General features: G+C 45.0%; 1 protein-coding gene and 1 long non-coding RNA gene across 6 annotated transcripts; one reads left to right on the top strand and one right to left on the bottom strand.

Annotated features, from left to right (window-relative positions):
- Positions 1 to 3,192: 3,192 nt before the first annotated feature.
- On the bottom strand, positions 3,193 to 9,306 carry LOC133622317 (uncharacterized). Of its 5 annotated transcripts, none has more exons than XM_061984917.2 (3): positions 4,923 to 9,306; positions 4,701 to 4,793; positions 3,193 to 4,600 (listed from the first exon to the last, which is right to left on the bottom strand). In XM_061984917.2, the coding sequence occupies exon 1, from the start codon at positions 6,935 to 6,937 to the stop codon at positions 5,633 to 5,635; it is 1,305 nt and encodes a 434-aa protein (XP_061840901.1). In that variant the 5' UTR covers positions 6,938 to 9,306; the 3' UTR covers positions 3,193 to 4,600; positions 4,701 to 4,793; positions 4,923 to 5,632. The 5 variants fall into 5 exon arrangements, with proteins under 5 accessions (XP_061840901.1, XP_061840900.1, XP_061840899.1 ...); XM_061984916.2 differs by having other exon boundaries at positions 3,193 to 4,585; XM_061984915.2 differs by having other exon boundaries at positions 3,193 to 4,565.
- On the top strand, positions 7,791 to 14,619 carry LOC133622318 (uncharacterized). The gene is made up of 3 exons (XR_009817758.1): positions 7,791 to 7,899; positions 8,277 to 8,323; positions 14,258 to 14,619. It is a non-coding gene; the product is annotated as an uncharacterized lncRNA (long non-coding RNA).
- Positions 14,620 to 16,103: the final 1,484 nt, after the last annotated feature.

Genomic DNA, 16,103 nt, shown 5'->3' with positions numbered 1-16,103 from the left:
TGTCTTTGGGAAAGTGTTTGTCAATCAGATTGAGGAATTTGTGTCCAATGTTCGTTGAGACGTTTTTGCTGTATGGGGGGTTGTACCAGATTATGTCGTTTCGTTTTCTGTTCTTTTTTGGCTGGTTTCCTGGCGTGGGTTCATAGGTGAGGGTGAAATTGTATCCGCTTTCATCAAGGGCTTTTTGGTACGGGGGGTTGCTTGGTCAAATTCAGCTTTGCTAGATGACAGCATCGATAGCCTTTTATTGATTCCGGTAGGTATTCTTTTCGTGGTGGTGGGTGGGTGGTTGCTGTCATGGTGCACGTATTGGAGTGTTGTGTTGGGTTTCGTGAATGGTTGGTAGCTGTTATTTCTCAGGTTGAAAGTGACGTCAAGGAAGTTGATGGTTTGCTTGTTGGCTTCAATCGTGATCCGTAGGCCGTTCTCTTTGAAAATTTGGCATATGCGCTTCTTGGTATTCTCGCTGCTCCTTGGCGAGGCGCAACACACTGCCAGTCCGTCATCACGGTAAATACCAAGGTTCAGATTGAGCCTCCTCTCCCAGCTCGCTAGCCTCAATCTGAACCTTGGTATTTACCGTGATGTGTGTTGCGCCTCGCCAAGGAGCAGCGAGAATACCAAGAAGCGCATATGCCAAATTTTCAAAGAGAACGGCCTACGGATCACGATTGAAGCCAACAAGCAAACCGTCAACTTCCTTGACGTCACTTTCAACCTGAGAAATAACAGCTACCAACCATTCACGAAACCCAACACAACACTCCAATACGTGCACCATGACAGCAACCACCCACCCACCACCACGAAAAGAATACCTACCGGAATCAATAAAAGGCTATCGATGCTGTCATCTAGCAAAGCTGAATTTGACCAAGCAACCCCCCCGTACCAAAAAGCCCTTGATGAAAGCGGATACAATTTCACCCTCACCTATGAACCCACGCCAGGAAACCAGCCAAAAAAGAACAGAAACGAAACGACATCATCTGGTACAACCCCCCATACAGCAAAAACGTCTCAACGAACATTGGACACAAATTCCTCAATCTGATTGACAAACACTTTCCCAAAGACAACACCCTAAGAAAAGTATTCAACAAGAACAACATTAAATTGAGCTACAGCTGCATGAACAATATACGACAAATCATCTCAAACCACAACAAAACAATTGCAAATGAGCCGTCGTCCCCCAGACAGAGCGACTCCAAAACCAACAAAGGATGTAACTGTCGAAAGAAACCTGATTGCCCTCTCAACGGGGGTGCTTACAAACATCAGTTGTCTACCAATCTAAGGTAATACGCAAGGACATTAACACATCCGACACATATGTAGGATTAACCGAGGGAGAATTCAAAACCAGATGGAACAATCACAAGGCTTCTTTCAGGAACAAAAACCTGCGAAATACCACAGAACTCAGCAAACACATTTGGGACCTCAAAGACAATAATGTTGAATATTCAATAACATGGCAAATTCTTGCATCCAGCACACCTTACAATAGTGGTAATAAAAGATGCAACCTATGCTTGAAAGAGAAACTGTTTATTATTTACCGTCCAGACCTGTCATCCCTCAACAAGCGCAGCAAAATTGTAACAACATGCCGCCAGCCATAGACGGAAACACCTCCTAGGTAACACATGAGCCAATCACCACGCCCCTAGGCCAGCCTGTACCCACCCACTCTGTGCCCTATATAAACCATGGTATGCGAATGCTCCCATTAAAATCTCCTGATGATTGAGGGTACCCCCCCTCATGAAACAGGCCTGTAGAGATGAAATAGTCTTGTGATTTTTTTCCCACACATACATATATATATATATATATATACATACATACATACAGGTAAGAATACACAGCACAAGGGCAGCACGGTGCAAGAGGGGTTAGTGCGTCTGCCTCACAATACGAAGGTCCTGAGCAGTCCTGGGTTCAATCCCGGGCTCGGGATCTTTCTGTGTGGAGTTTGCATGTTCTCCCCGTGACTGCGTGGGTTCCCTCCGGGTACTCCGGCTTCCTCCCACCTCCAAAGACATGCACCTGGGGATAGGTTGATTGGCAACACTAAATGGGCCCTAGTGTGTGAATGTGAGTATGAATGTTGTCTGTCTATCTGTGTTGGCCCTGTGATGAGGTGGCGACTTCTCCAGGGTGTATGTACCCCGCCTTCCGCCCGATTGTAGCTGAGATAGGCTCCAGCGCCCCCCGCGACCCCGAAGGGTTTAAGCGGGAGAAAATGGATGGATGGGAACACAGCACAAAGAATGTGCAAATTGATTAAGTTGCAATGTTGATGCTCACAATTCCGTGGGTTCATGAATGCACCTCGCGCTCTGTTATTGACGCATATTGAACAAGTGTTGTGCTGTTGTTACGGCACCACCTGTGTTCTACCTGTTGGCCTGTTAAAGTTTCAAAAGAGCGTCTCTTTGTGCCGACTTAACAATTGACGCTACTTGACCCATTAGTTAACTCGTTTTTTCGAACTCGTTACTACATTTTACATTGAGCCATTATGGAAACAGGTTTGAGTACCTATCCATACACACCTTACTATTCCTATGAGTCGAAACCTTGCCCCGGTTTTCCTATGTCCAAAACTGCACATTACATATCTTGTATTAACATATCTTGTATTATTAAATACATAAGTTGTATTATTAAGTACATATGTTGTATTATTAAGTACATATCTTGTGTTATTAAGTACATATCTTGTATTATTGAGTACAACAAAACAAGCCACCAAGGGACCAGTAAAAGTTGTGTGCGCCAGCATTTGGATAAAGAAGGTGAGAATAGTAAGGGAAGCGTCTGAAAATCTGGGAACTAAATCGTTACCAAGAAATCTCTTCAGCAATGTGTTTCTAAAGGTGTCTAATAACATGTCCTAAAAAGTTGAAATTCAACCTCTGGGGGAAACCTCATAAAAAACTGCACAAAGTTGGGGTACCAATAACCGATTTTTTGAAAATTTGAAAATGCTTAATTTGGCCTTAAGTAACTTGTGAGGGGTCAAACTAGGGTTTTTTTTATGATCCTGAGTTCATTTGTAGCATTTGTTTTTCACTACAACTATTCCTTAGTGGAAAAACTGCCACACCATTTTTTGCATTTACATAAAGTCGCATTTATTACAATTCGTTTCACATTAGTCAGAGCAAACAGTGTAAATGCTTTATGAGTCAATGTCTGCCTCTGAGTATTCATCATAAATGCAATCACCATGAATAGCATTCTTGCAGGTAATGCCTTGACAGACTCCACAAGATGCACTTGACGCTATTCTTTTTGCAGCTGCATCGCCGGCTGCTGCAATCTCCATGGCAATTGCAGCTTGTGAACTGGAGTAGCTCTTCAGGAGCCATGGGGTCTAGAGTTGGAACTGGCTCATAACCATGAACACCTATTGTCCATCCATAGTCACTGGGGTCCAGAGACATGCTCTGTAGAAGGAGCCAGTCCCGAGTCTGTAGGTAGACACGGAGCGAAGGCTGTGCTTGTAACCAGGCAAAGTTTCCAGTTCCTTCATCAGTTGACAGTACAGCCGTGCACCTTTGGCATACTGATGATGGCCTGCAGCTGCAAAGATGTCCAGCATCCAGGTAGCAATGCAGGACAGGTGCCCAGTGCTGGCCCAAGCCTCCATGGGGCCCTAAGCAAAATTTGATTTTGGGGCCCTCTATTTCTGCCAATAATATTGATTGTTGATCATTCACACACCTACTATAAACTCATTGCGGCTCTGGCAGTGTTGTTTACATTATCCTATTGACAGCCTGGCATGTCTTTACAAATGACATGTCATTTATAAAGATATGGGGATGGCCCAGTTAAGAACATAAATAATACCAATGAATGAACGAATGATGTCCAGAGTGCCACATATGGTTCCTAATCTTAAAATGTAGAAAACATTCAGCTACAAGAGTGGCCTGGGGTTGAACAGTCCAAGTGATAAAGCTTTGTATTTACAGTAAAAGTGTCATCTTGTCTCATCAGTCTTGTACATATTAGTCTTTAATTACTAATTTATATTTTTAGTTAATTGTTCATATTTAATGTTTACTTTGTACAAAGAGAGCGCAGTCTACTGAAGTTAAATTCATCAATAGTTTTCCCCTTTGAAAGACACAAGGCAAATTCCTTCCATTTCACCAAGTTGCTACAATGATCTTCACTGTTTTCATGCTGTTTCAGCAGTGCACCTATGTCGACCCAATCCCGCTGTCCCTCGGCTGCCAGTTTTAAGGACTTTTTGGAAAATAATTTGCAGCAAAAGCAATAGACTGCATCTTTACTTCTTGAATAAGTCAGCCAGCTACGCTTGACTTTTTCCCCATTGACTAGCTGTCTGTAGGTATAATGATAATGAAAACTTCGGCCATCATGCCGTTTGGGGAATGAAAAGTTCTCCTTAATAGACAGTGGTCCTCTGATCACCTGCTCAGTCCTGTCTGAATCTGAGAGAAAAGAAGGCCACTCAGCTGGGTCAACTGGCGGAGCTGATGATGGTCCATGGTGTGAAGGGGACGTTGTGGTGGAAGTTGCTGAGGAATATATACAATGACTAAAAAAGAAGGACCTATAAGGTCATTAAATTGCACTGTTGGACATAATTATTAATCTCAGAATGTTCTGCAGTACAATGAGCAATTATGAAGGGTGTTTTGCAGTTAACTTACTAGATAAATCAGCTGTGGTTTCAGACATGGAGGGGACAGTGGGCACAGAGGATGGAGGTGTGTGAGAGAGCACTGTAGAGGATGGAGATGGACCTAAGATGAAATACATACATATAGGCACACATATTAATGAGATACTTTGACTATATTAATTTCCCTTCAGGTGTAATGTTTATACTAAGAAATTAAATGTATACTGTATGGTGACAGTCTTTTCCTCACCTGATTAATCACTCACAGTTGAGCCTGAGGATGTGGACTGGCTCTGGGCTGATTCTGTGCCTCCAAAGTATTTTAACAATGCTCCTGGGGAAGTTTCACATAACTTATGAGTTGATGTAAAAAATAATGTTTATTTTACTCACATAAATTACCGTGCTCTGCTGCAAACAATTTGTGCAAACAACATATCTCACTAGTAACCTGATGCTAAAAACATATTGCTAGCACCGCGCTAGCTAGCTAACGTCACCTAGCTAAAGCTAATTACAGCTACAAATCTCTTTGATAAACTTTTTATTACCAAGTCATGCAAACATACCTTTATCATGGCATTTTTTCTCCTCTTCCACTTTCTTCTTCTTCCTTTTTTCTGCACCTGAAGGATATGTCCTTTTTTGTGACATTGTTTTGCCTCTATCTGCGCTTTTGATGCCCAGTGCGCACTGGCATTGCACGGCAGGCGGCAAACGTCACAGGTGCAGCAGAGGCAGCTTTACATTTAAAGAGAGGTAGGAAGAATCACTATGCCTAGATCAGCAGCAGCACTCTGTTGACCTAAAATTGTGTTTTTGTACAATAATATATCTTTGATCATTTAGAAATCATCAGTCAGACTCATACATGCAAAAAATAAAAAATAATAATTTTTTGTTAATTGCTTTTGGGGGCCCCCTGGTGGCCGCAGGGCCCTAAGCAAGCGCTTAGTACGCTTATGCCTTGGGCCGGCTCTGCAGGTGCCCATCGTGGTCTGCAAGCCGCTCAGTTCGGATGAACAGCTTAATAACATTTATCATGTGGTGGTACTGCACCCAGAGTGCAGGTGTTCGTCCCCCTTTGGCGAGTCTTTTGAAGGTTTCTTCAAATCTCTGCTCAAACAGTACCACCACTGGATCTGTGTGACTGGCTCCCATCTTCCCATCAGCTACCATCTCCATAAAGGTCCTCATTCCAACAAGCTCCTCCTCAGTGAAGGCATGTTTCATGATGTGCTGATACATGGCTGCACTAATGAGGAGGTGAGCACGGATTGCCTTGTCAAAACACCCTCCATCCAGGATGTGGCTAGCTGCCGTACTCCCCGGATAAATCAGCTGGATCAGCTCTAGTAGTCCAGAATCCTCCATGATGTTACCAATGGATCCAAGGTAGAACTTCAGCAGATGAAACCCGCCCAACCTCGGAATGATGGGTAGATTGGCCTGCTTAATAATATCCACAGCCTTCAGCCAAATCAGAAGATCGAACGTCACTATAGTGACCTTGACTGCAGAGAGCCGGATGCACTCTTTGAGAGTGGTGAAGATGGTGTTATGGTCATTAGGGTCACCATCGATGACTGGGAGAAAATCAATCTGTGTGCTCTGCTTGACATTATCTGAATGGATACTCGTCATCCATCCATTCCAGTTGGTGTGTGGGAAGTCAGGATCCTGAGCTTTGATCACCCACCCTGCTGCCCAGAGTATATCACCCAGTGTGAAGAGTGGCTGGCTATGTATCAAAGAGGAGGAGAGTTCATCAATGGGAAGAAACGTGATGGAGTTTATTCCCTTCTGTTTCATGTTCATGAATGGAAGAATATTCACTTCAGCTTGCTTCAGGAGCTTAGCTTTGGCAAGGGCCTTCAATTTTACCCTCTGGACAGCTGCTGTTGTCCGCGGATCTGGCAAAGGTGGTGCCGGAGAGATTACTTTGATCCAACCCATGGAATGCAAGGGAGTGTTTCCATGAATAGAGACAATGTTTAAGTCTATATTGTCACCAACAAACTGAGTGACTGCATTGCTTGCTTCATCAACACCCATGGAGACCACCTGATCACTTTCACTAGCTGTCGCAACTGATATATCCTCAAGTGCGGCATCTACTGCAACCTCATCATCGATCTGATCATCTGATTCTTCCACAATGGTATCAAGAGTGCCAGATGTATCAAGGATGCCATCTTCGTTCCTGCCATTAAGGTAGCAGTATTTGTAGTTTTGGTGCATGTTTGGTGCTAATGTTAAACTCATAACGTCCTCACATTGAAATGCCAATCAACTACAGCAACCATCACTAAACACTGACTTGGCCCATTCATCAGGTCAAACATTAAAGAATAAACTATTATCTTTTTTATTTTATTATTAGGGGGCATTGTCGGGATGAGGAAAGGAAGTGTGGCCATTTTTCCACCAGGGAGTGGTCTTGGTGAAAAATAAATACTTGCAATGAACTCATAATACTGAAGAACCCCTAGTTTGACCCCTCACAAGTTACTTAAGGCCAATTTAAGCATTTTCGAATTTTCGAAAATCGGTTAATGGTACCTGACTTTGTGCAGTTTTTTACGAACTTTCCCCCAGGAGTTGAATTTCAACTTTTTAGGACATGTTACTAGACACCTTTATAAACACATTGGTGAAGAGATTTCTTGGTAACGATTTAGTTCCCAGATTTGCCAAATATCCCATAAGATGACCTTACTAGAAACACTTTTGTATTCAAGAAAAAAACTTACAAAATATTAAAGTGGCTCCCATACTCTCTACTCGCCCAAAATTTTGGGAATGGACTGATTAGGTTTACAGGATTTCTCATGGGAAGATTTGCTCCAATTTACGTACAATTCGGTCTTGTTTGCCCTCTTTTGGTGTGAGATTCCAATATGGAGCATCCGTCCCTCCTCCTCTTCCTCTTTAAGTCGTCTAAAAAAAAGGTCATGAAGGAAAGATGGAAGACGAGACTACGCCTTAATGTATTCCTCCATCTTTATTCTTTGATGTCTCTTTATAATCCCTTGCATGCCTTTTTCTATATTTGGCTTTGAAGCTGCTAAAGCTAATCTCTCGTATTCGCCACCGGAACAAAACTGCTCCAATTGGCGCTCGTCTGACAGCTCAAATGAGAGGCCCAAACAGTCCGATGCAGAACACAGGAGTCGTCTCACTTTACTGTGCTTGCTGGGGGGCAAACGTGGCCCCATTTATAGAGGGTGTGTGTGCGGATGTCTGATGGAGACGCTTATGTGTTTTAGATTTAAGTGTTCTGGCAATGCTTACTTAATGGGGACATCGCACTGTTTACAAAGTCACCTTTAGGGGACCTTTGACGGTATGGGGACAAAAAACAGGTCCCCTAAAGAGAAACCTTTTTAAATAATAGTCAGATCCATTCTGAAGATGCCTAAGTGATTTTTAAGCTTTGGCCCATAAAACATGTTTACTGGTTAGTTTGAGTGTTAAGACATTTGCACAGCAGCCCCCTCATCGGGCTGTAGCTGGTACTGCACTCGCTGTTCTGCTCATACCTCTTCCGTGTATAGTTAATCACTTCCACCTGGTCCCCATAACAAAGGTGGTTTGTCTGCAGGAGATGTCGACTAATGGGATACGAAAATAAGCTGTTTGAACCAAAAGGTAAGCACATCTTTCTTATAAATGGAGTTGATTGACTATCATTTGTACAAGAACAATTTGGTCATAACCAAGTTAAGCCAAAAAATTAGGTAAGCTCATTACGTCTTGTGAGTTAGCATAGCACGATAACTAATTCGACCTGATTAGCTGGAGAAGCTAAGCTAAGCTAAGTATAGCTCGGAAAATAAGCATGTTTTATCAATGTTGTTTTCACAAAAAGCCTGTACTAATTGTATTGTCATCTCAACTTATATATTTTACTACAAAGAGTTTTTTTAAGGAAATATTTGTTTGAGGGCAACTTAGAGAACCTTTACCAACAGGTACATTTAATTAAGAACATCAGCCTTGCTCCTAGAAACCTTTTGAATCACTTTGTGTTGCTTTTTTTCTTTTCATTTGGACTGGAACTTAATATATTTTTACTACAAAGAGTTAAGGATATATTTTTGGGGGGGCAACTAAGAGAACCTTTACCAACAGGTGCATTTAATTAAGAACATCAGCCTTCCTCCTAGAAACCTTTTGAATCACTTTGTGTTGATTTTTCTTTTCATTTGGACTGGTTTATAGTCAAAGTAGCTCTAATTTAATGCTAATTGTGTCATGTCTGTATTATCATGTTTTGTTTAGTTTCTGTCTTTTCACTCCCTTGTCTGGTCACCATAGCAACCATTAGTTTTCACCTGTCACGTCACGCACCTGTTTCACGTTTTGAGTCACGCACCTGCTTTCACTAATCATGTCCATAGTATTTAAGTTCAGTGTTTTTCAGTTTGTCTTTCTGACGACCTCGCACCCCATATATGCTTCTGCACACCCTTATGATCCTTGCTGCTCTTTTTTCATGCCGGTTCCATGCCAAGTAAGTTTTTGTTTATCAAGCCACAGTTAATGTTTTGTTTAATTGTTCATAGTTTCCGCCACTGTGCGTGCTTTTCATTTGTACTTTTTTGCTATAGTCTTTTGGTTTCATAGTTTATTCTCCGCCACTGTGCGTGCTTTTCGTTTGTACTTTTTATTGATTTATTAAATAAATCATGTACCTTAATTCCCGTCTCGCCCGTGCCAACTTTCCGTTGCATCCCGGAAAAGCAAACTCCCCAGACCAAGTCCTGACAGTAGGTCGTCAGCAGACCCGCTTTTCCGCACGTAAGTTGGCCGATTTGGACAATTTGGATGAGGCTTCTTGGGAGGTGCTGCGCGACATGGAGGCAGAGACGCTGCGCTTTTCCCCCAGGGAGCGCAGGGGGATGATGTGGGGGAATGGAGGCAAGTTGGTGCCGATCGGTACGTCACCTCAGCCACGGAAGCGCCGCCAAAGGCGAGGGACGCCAGGAAAGACTTCCGCGAGCCAGCAGGACACGCCGCTCCCACAAGCCCCGCCCCCTCCGGGCGGAAGCAAGCAGCAGTCTGCCCGGCTTCCCCAGGATGACATCACAGCCCAGGATTTTTTTTTCAACTCTTTTTCTTTTGAACACCCGCCTCCAACAAAAGACACTAATGGCATGACTTTGATAAATCATTATCAAAACATGTTTTTAGAGATCAGGTCTAATCAGTCCAAGCCACGTCCCATATTTCATGCCCCGCCCCCCAAGACTCATGCCCCGCCCCCCAAGACTCAAGTCCCGCCCCCGTCACAATTTTTTTTCTTTTTTACCGCCCACACAACCCCAGGTGGGGGATAAAAAAACAAAACAATTTGGACAATTTAATGGGGAAGTTTCTGCCCTCCTCCGCCCACCCCTACAGAGAGTTCCAGACCGCAGGGAGCGCGTCTGGTATCCGCCCCTTGAGGGGGGGGGCTGGGGTCGGGAGCTGTGTTGGTGGGGTGGCTCGGCATCACCATGCCAAGCCACAGCCTCCAGCACGGCCGCCACCACCAGTCTTCCGACCTGCCAAGCCACAGCCTCCAGCACGGCCACCACCACCGGTCTTTCACCATGCCAAGCCGCAACCCCCAGCTAGGCCACCTCCACCTGCACCAAAGCTAGCACCTGTAGCTGCTCCACGGCTAGCACCTGTAGCTACCCCACGGCTAGCACCTGTCGCCGCACCAAGGCTAGCACCAGCTCCACTACGCCAAGACGCATCATGCCAAGCTCCGGTACCAGCTCCACGACGCCAAGCCCAAGACCAAGACCCTCCACGCCAAGCCCAAGACCAAGACCCTCCACGCCAAGCCCAAGACCAAGACCCTCCACGCCAAGCTCCGGTACCAGCTCCACGACGCCAAGTGCCGCCAGTCGCAGCTCCACGACGCCAAGTGCCGCCAGTCGCAGCTCCACGACGCCAAGTGCCGCCAGTCGCAGCTCCACGACGCCAAGTGCCGCCAGTCGCAGCTCAACGACGCCAAGTGCCGCCAGTCGCAGCTCAACGACGCCAAGTGCCGCCATTCGCAGCTCAACGACGCCAAGTGCCGCCAGTCGCAGCTCAACGACGCCAAGTGCCGCCAGTCGCAGCTCAACGACGCCAAGTGCCGCCAGTCGCAGCTCAACGACGCCAAGTGCCGCCAGTCGCAGCTCAACGACGCCAAGTGCCGCCAGTCGCAGCTCAACGACGCCTAGTGCCGCCATGCCAAGACCAAGACCCGCCATGCCAAGACCCTTGCTCCTGATGGGTGCTGGTTAGCGCCTTGCATGGCAGCTCCCTCCATCAGTGTGTGAATGTGTGTGTGAATGGGTAAATGTGGAAGTAGTGTCAAAGCGCTTTGAGTACCTTGAAGGTAGAAAAGCGCTATACAAGTACAACCCAACCCAACCCAAGATCCGCCATGCCAAGACCAAGACCCGCCATGCCAAGACCAAGACCCGCCATGCCAAGACCAAGACCCGCCATGCCAAGACCAAGACCCGCCATGCCAAGACCAAGACCCGCCATGCCAAGACCAAGACCCACGCCGAGCTTCGCCGCCGGACGCGCCACGCCGAGCTTTGCCGCCTGACTTGCCACGCCGAGCTGCCACGCCTGCCAAGTTGTCGACGCGCCTGCCTCCTCGTCGGCCACGGATATGGCCGCTACCTGGTCGCCCGCCACGCCAAGTGCGCCCACCTCCCAGTCGGCTACGAATGTGGCCTTTCCCTGGGCGCCCGCCTCGCCTGCTGCAGCGGCGTTCCACTCGCCGCCGCCACCTAACTCTGCCCCGGTGGATACGGGGACACGTGGTCTGACGACCTACTGTCAGGACTTGGTCTGGGGAGTTTGCTTTTCCGGGATGCAACGGAAAGTTGGCACGGGCGAGACGGGAATTAAGGTACATGATTTATTTAATATATCAATAAAAAGTACAAACGAAAAGCGCGCACAGTGGCGGAGAATAAACTATGAAACCAAAAGACTATAGCAAAAAAGTACAAATGAAAAGCACGCACAGTGGCGGCAACTATGAACAATTAAACAAAACATTAACTGTGGCTTGATAAACAAAAACTTACTTGGCATGGAACCGGCATGAAAAAAGAGCAGCAAGGATCATAAGGGTGTGCAGAAGCATATATGGGGTGCGAAGTCGTCAGAAAGACAAACTGAAAAACACTGAACTTAAATACTATGGACATGATTAGTGAAAGCAGGTGCGTGACTCAAAACGTGAAACAGGTGCATGACGTGACAGGTGAAAACTAATGGTTGCTATGGTGACCAGACAAGGGAGTGAAAAGACAGAAACTAAACAAAACATGACTTAAAACAAAACATGATAATACAGACATGACAAATTGGTTGTCTATAAGGACTTCTAAGAAGTTATATGTATAGGTATGATGGACATTGGAGATATAGGATATTTTAAAAACCTCACATTGATTTTGTTTCACACATTTTAGATGAAAGACAGATGTCCTGGCTCAGTAAGTCCTCCAGCCTGTGACAGCACAGCAGGAGACGACATGGACTTGGACATAAACAGCATTACACCTGATGTCACTGGAACAGAGGAACCCTGCTCAAGTCAGGAAACAATTGACAACATAGTTGTTTGTCCATCCATCTTCTTCCGCTTATCCGAGGTCGGGTCGCGGGGGCAGCAGCCTAAGAAAGGAAGCCTAGACTTCCCTCTCCCCAGCCACTTCGTCCAGCTCTTCCCGGGGGATCCCGAGGCGTTCCCAGGCCAGCCGGGAGACATAGTCTTCCCAACGTGTCCTGGGTCTTCCCCGTGGCCTCCTACCGGTCGGACGTGCCCTAAACACCTCCCTAGGGAGGCGATCGGGTGGCATCCTGACCAGATGGCCGAACCACCTCATCTGGCTCCTCTCGATGTGGAGGAGCAGCGGCTTTACTTTGAGCTCCCCTCGGATGACAGAGCTTCTCACCCTATCTCTAAGGGAGAGCCCTGCCACCCGGCGGAGGAAACTCATTTCGGCCGCTTGTACCCGTGATCTTGTCCTTTCGGTCATAACCCAAAGCTCATGACCATAGGTGAGGATGGGAACGTAGATCGACCGGTAAATTGAGAGCTTTGCCTTTCGGCTCAGCTCCTTCTTCACCACAATGGATCGATAGTGTCCGCATTACTGAAGACGCCGCACCGATCCGCCTGTCAATCTCACGATCCACTCTTCCCTCACTCGTGAACAAGACTCCGAGGTACTTGAACTCCTCCACTTGGGGCAGGGTCTCCTCCGCAACCCGGAGATGGCACTCCACCCTTTTCCGGGCGAGAACCATGGACTCGGACTTGGAGGTGCTGATTCTCATCCCAGTCGCTTCACACTCAGCTGCGAACTAATCCAGCGAGAGCTGAAGATCCTGGCCAGATGAAGCCATCAGGACCACATCATCTGCAAAAAGCAGAGACCGAATCCTGCAGCCACCAAACCGGATCCCCTCAACGCCTTGACTGCGCCTAGAAATTCTGTCCATAAAAGTTATGAACAGAATCGGTGACAAAGGGCAGCCTTGGCGGAGTCCAACCCTCACTGGAAACATGTCCGACTTACTGCCGGCAATGCGGACCAAGCTCTGACATAATCAGACAGTCCGACACCCCATACCCTCTGAGCACTCCCCACAGGACTTCCCGAGGGACACGGTCGAATGCCTTCTCCAAGTCCACAAAGCACATGTAGACTGCCATGCACCCTCAAGGACCCTGCCGAGAGTATAGAGCTGGTCCACTGTTCCACGACCAGGACGAAAACCACACTGTTCCTCCTGAATCCGAGGTTCAACTATCCGCCGTAGCCTCTTTTGCAGTACACCTGAATAGACCTTACCGGGAAGGCTGAGGAGTGTGATCCCACGATAGTTAGAACACACCCTCCGGTTCCCCTTCTTAAAGAGAGGAACTACCACCCCAGTCTGCCAATCCAGAGGTACCGCCCCCGATGTTCACGCGATGCTGCAGAGTCTTGTCAACCAAGACAGCCCCACAGCATCCAGAGCCTTAAGGAACTCCGGGCAGATCTCATCTACCCCCGGGGCCTTTCCACCGAGGAGCTTTTTAACTACCTCAGCAACCTCAGCCCCAGAAATAAGAGTAGTTGTTTGTGCTCCCCTCAAAAAACATGTAAATAGGGGTGTTATGGTATTTAATTTTATTTTTGTCATAAAAAATACAATCATGCGTGCTTACGGACTGTATCCCTGCAGACTGTATTGATCTATATTGATATATAATGTAGGAACCAGAAATATTAATAACAGAAAGAAACAACCCTTTTGTGCGAATGGGGAGGGAGGTTTTTTGGGTTGGTGCACTAATTGTAAGTGTATCTTGTGTTTTCTATGTTGATTTAACAAAAACAATTAAAAAAAAAAAGTTTTTTTTAATTTTTTAATTTTTTTATTTCTTGTGCGGCCCGGTACCAATTGATCCATGGACCGGTGGTTGAGGACCACTGCATTATAGGAAACAAATGTATAACTTAATTTCTTAATATTCTTTTATTTCTTTTATTTTCATACACATATATTTTGTATGGTCACTTGCAGGTAAAGCTGCCCAGAAAAGAAGACCCTGGACACAGAAAGAGGTGAAGGCTGTCGAGAAGCACATGAAGCGGTTCATCCCTTCTGGTATTGTATCAGCAAAGAGTGACTGTTTAAAATATTTGAGGGCCGAACCGGAAGCTCTCCAAAACCATGGCAAGCATTGAAGTTCTATGTGTAGAACCGCATTACGGCCTACAAAAGGAGATTGCAGGTAAAATAGTAGATTAAGAGATAATCAGCAAGACTGGTTAAGTAGAACAGTTTTTTATGTACTTTATGTTCAATGTTGTTAAAAATAAAAAGTAAAAATAAAAGTTTAAATGAGTTTGTATTTTATTTCTATGGTTTAAGGTAAGATAAGATAATCCTTTATTGATCCCACAACAGGGAAATTTGGGTTTCTTTGTTTACGTGTTTCAAATATCGGTAAAAGAGAAAATAAATTTTCTTGAAAAGTGAAACATTTGTTATCCTGGCATTAATAGTACGGTGATTCTGTATGGTATCCATCATCCATGTATGGTATCCATCATCCATCGTTAAACTCCATTCTAGAAATGCAATGAGTTCTTTTATACTGATAAAATTGAAGGCATCAGACGCGCCATCAATATCTCAAGCAAAAAAGTTGGATCACCACCCCATTTAGGCAAAAGTAATACAGCAATGATGGCAAGCTTTAATGCCATAGACTAAAACTCTAGTGGAAACGGTGACAACTCTAAAGTCATCCACCTGCTGCCTTGATGTTTTACCTACCAACTTCTTTAAGAATGTTTTTGACTGCCTATCAACAGACGTATTGCAAATAGTTAATAATTCTATTCAATCGGGCAATTTCCCGAAGGCTTTCAAAACTGCAGTCATTAAACCTCTTCTAAAAAAGCAGAGCCTAGATGCCTCTGTAATCAACAACCACAGACCAATTTCAAATCTACCATTCATAAGTAAAATAATTGAGAAAGTTGTCCTCCAACAACTAAATCACTTCTTGGCTTCTACTGGCTGCCACAACAACTTCCAGTCAGGATTTCGACCTCTTCATAGCACAGAGACGGCCTTTCTTAAAGTTATAAATGACATCCGTCTTAACACAGACTCTGGCAAAACTTCAGTATTAATGCTATTGGACCTCAGGGCTGCATTTGACGCTGTCGACCATTCAATACTTTTGGACAGGTTGGAAAACTGGGTGGGGATCTCAGGCACAGTTTTAAGCTGGTTCAAGTCATATCTACAAGATAGGAACTATTTTGTTTCCATTGGTGACTTTGTATCAGAACCAACCAACGAAACGTGTGGAGTCCCCCAAGGTTCAATCTTGGGGCCGACTTTATTTAACATCGATATTCTCCCACTAGGACAAATCATGCAAAATAATAACATTGACCATCATTGCTATGCCGATGACACCCAAATCTATGTAGCGCTATCACCAAATGACTATCGCCCCATAGATCTTCTGTGCCAGTGCATTGAGAAAGTCAAACACTGGATGTGCCAAAATTTCCTACAACTAAATGAAGATAAAAGTGAGATAATTGTTTTTGGTGCTCAAAAAGAAAGGTTTAAAGTCATCCAACATCTTCAATCACTGTCCCTGAAAACCTCAAATAAAGCCAGAAATATTGCGGTTATTTTAGATCCTGAAAATTCATTTCGACATTCAAATTTTTTATTTTTGTATTTATTATTTTTTTATTTTATTTTTTTTTTCATGTATATATTCATTTCACACCATATTCATTGCACTTCTACATTTTTTATATTTTTATATATTTGCACATTGTTTTTCTAGCATGCACACATCGCACTGTATGGAATGGCCTCAATCTCGTTACCTTGC

The sequence above is a fragment of the Nerophis lumbriciformis genome, linkage group LG23 (assembly GCF_033978685.3).
Source record: "Nerophis lumbriciformis linkage group LG23, RoL_Nlum_v2.1, whole genome shotgun sequence".
NCBI lineage: Eukaryota > Metazoa > Chordata > Actinopteri > Syngnathiformes > Syngnathidae > Nerophis > Nerophis lumbriciformis.
This window is presented reverse-complemented; position numbering and strand designations above follow the sequence as displayed.

Coding starts and splice junctions, on each gene's coding strand:
- LOC133622317 (XM_072915877.1), bottom strand. CDS start 6,937: ATGAGTTTAACATTAGCACCAAACATGCACCAAAACTACAAATACTGC.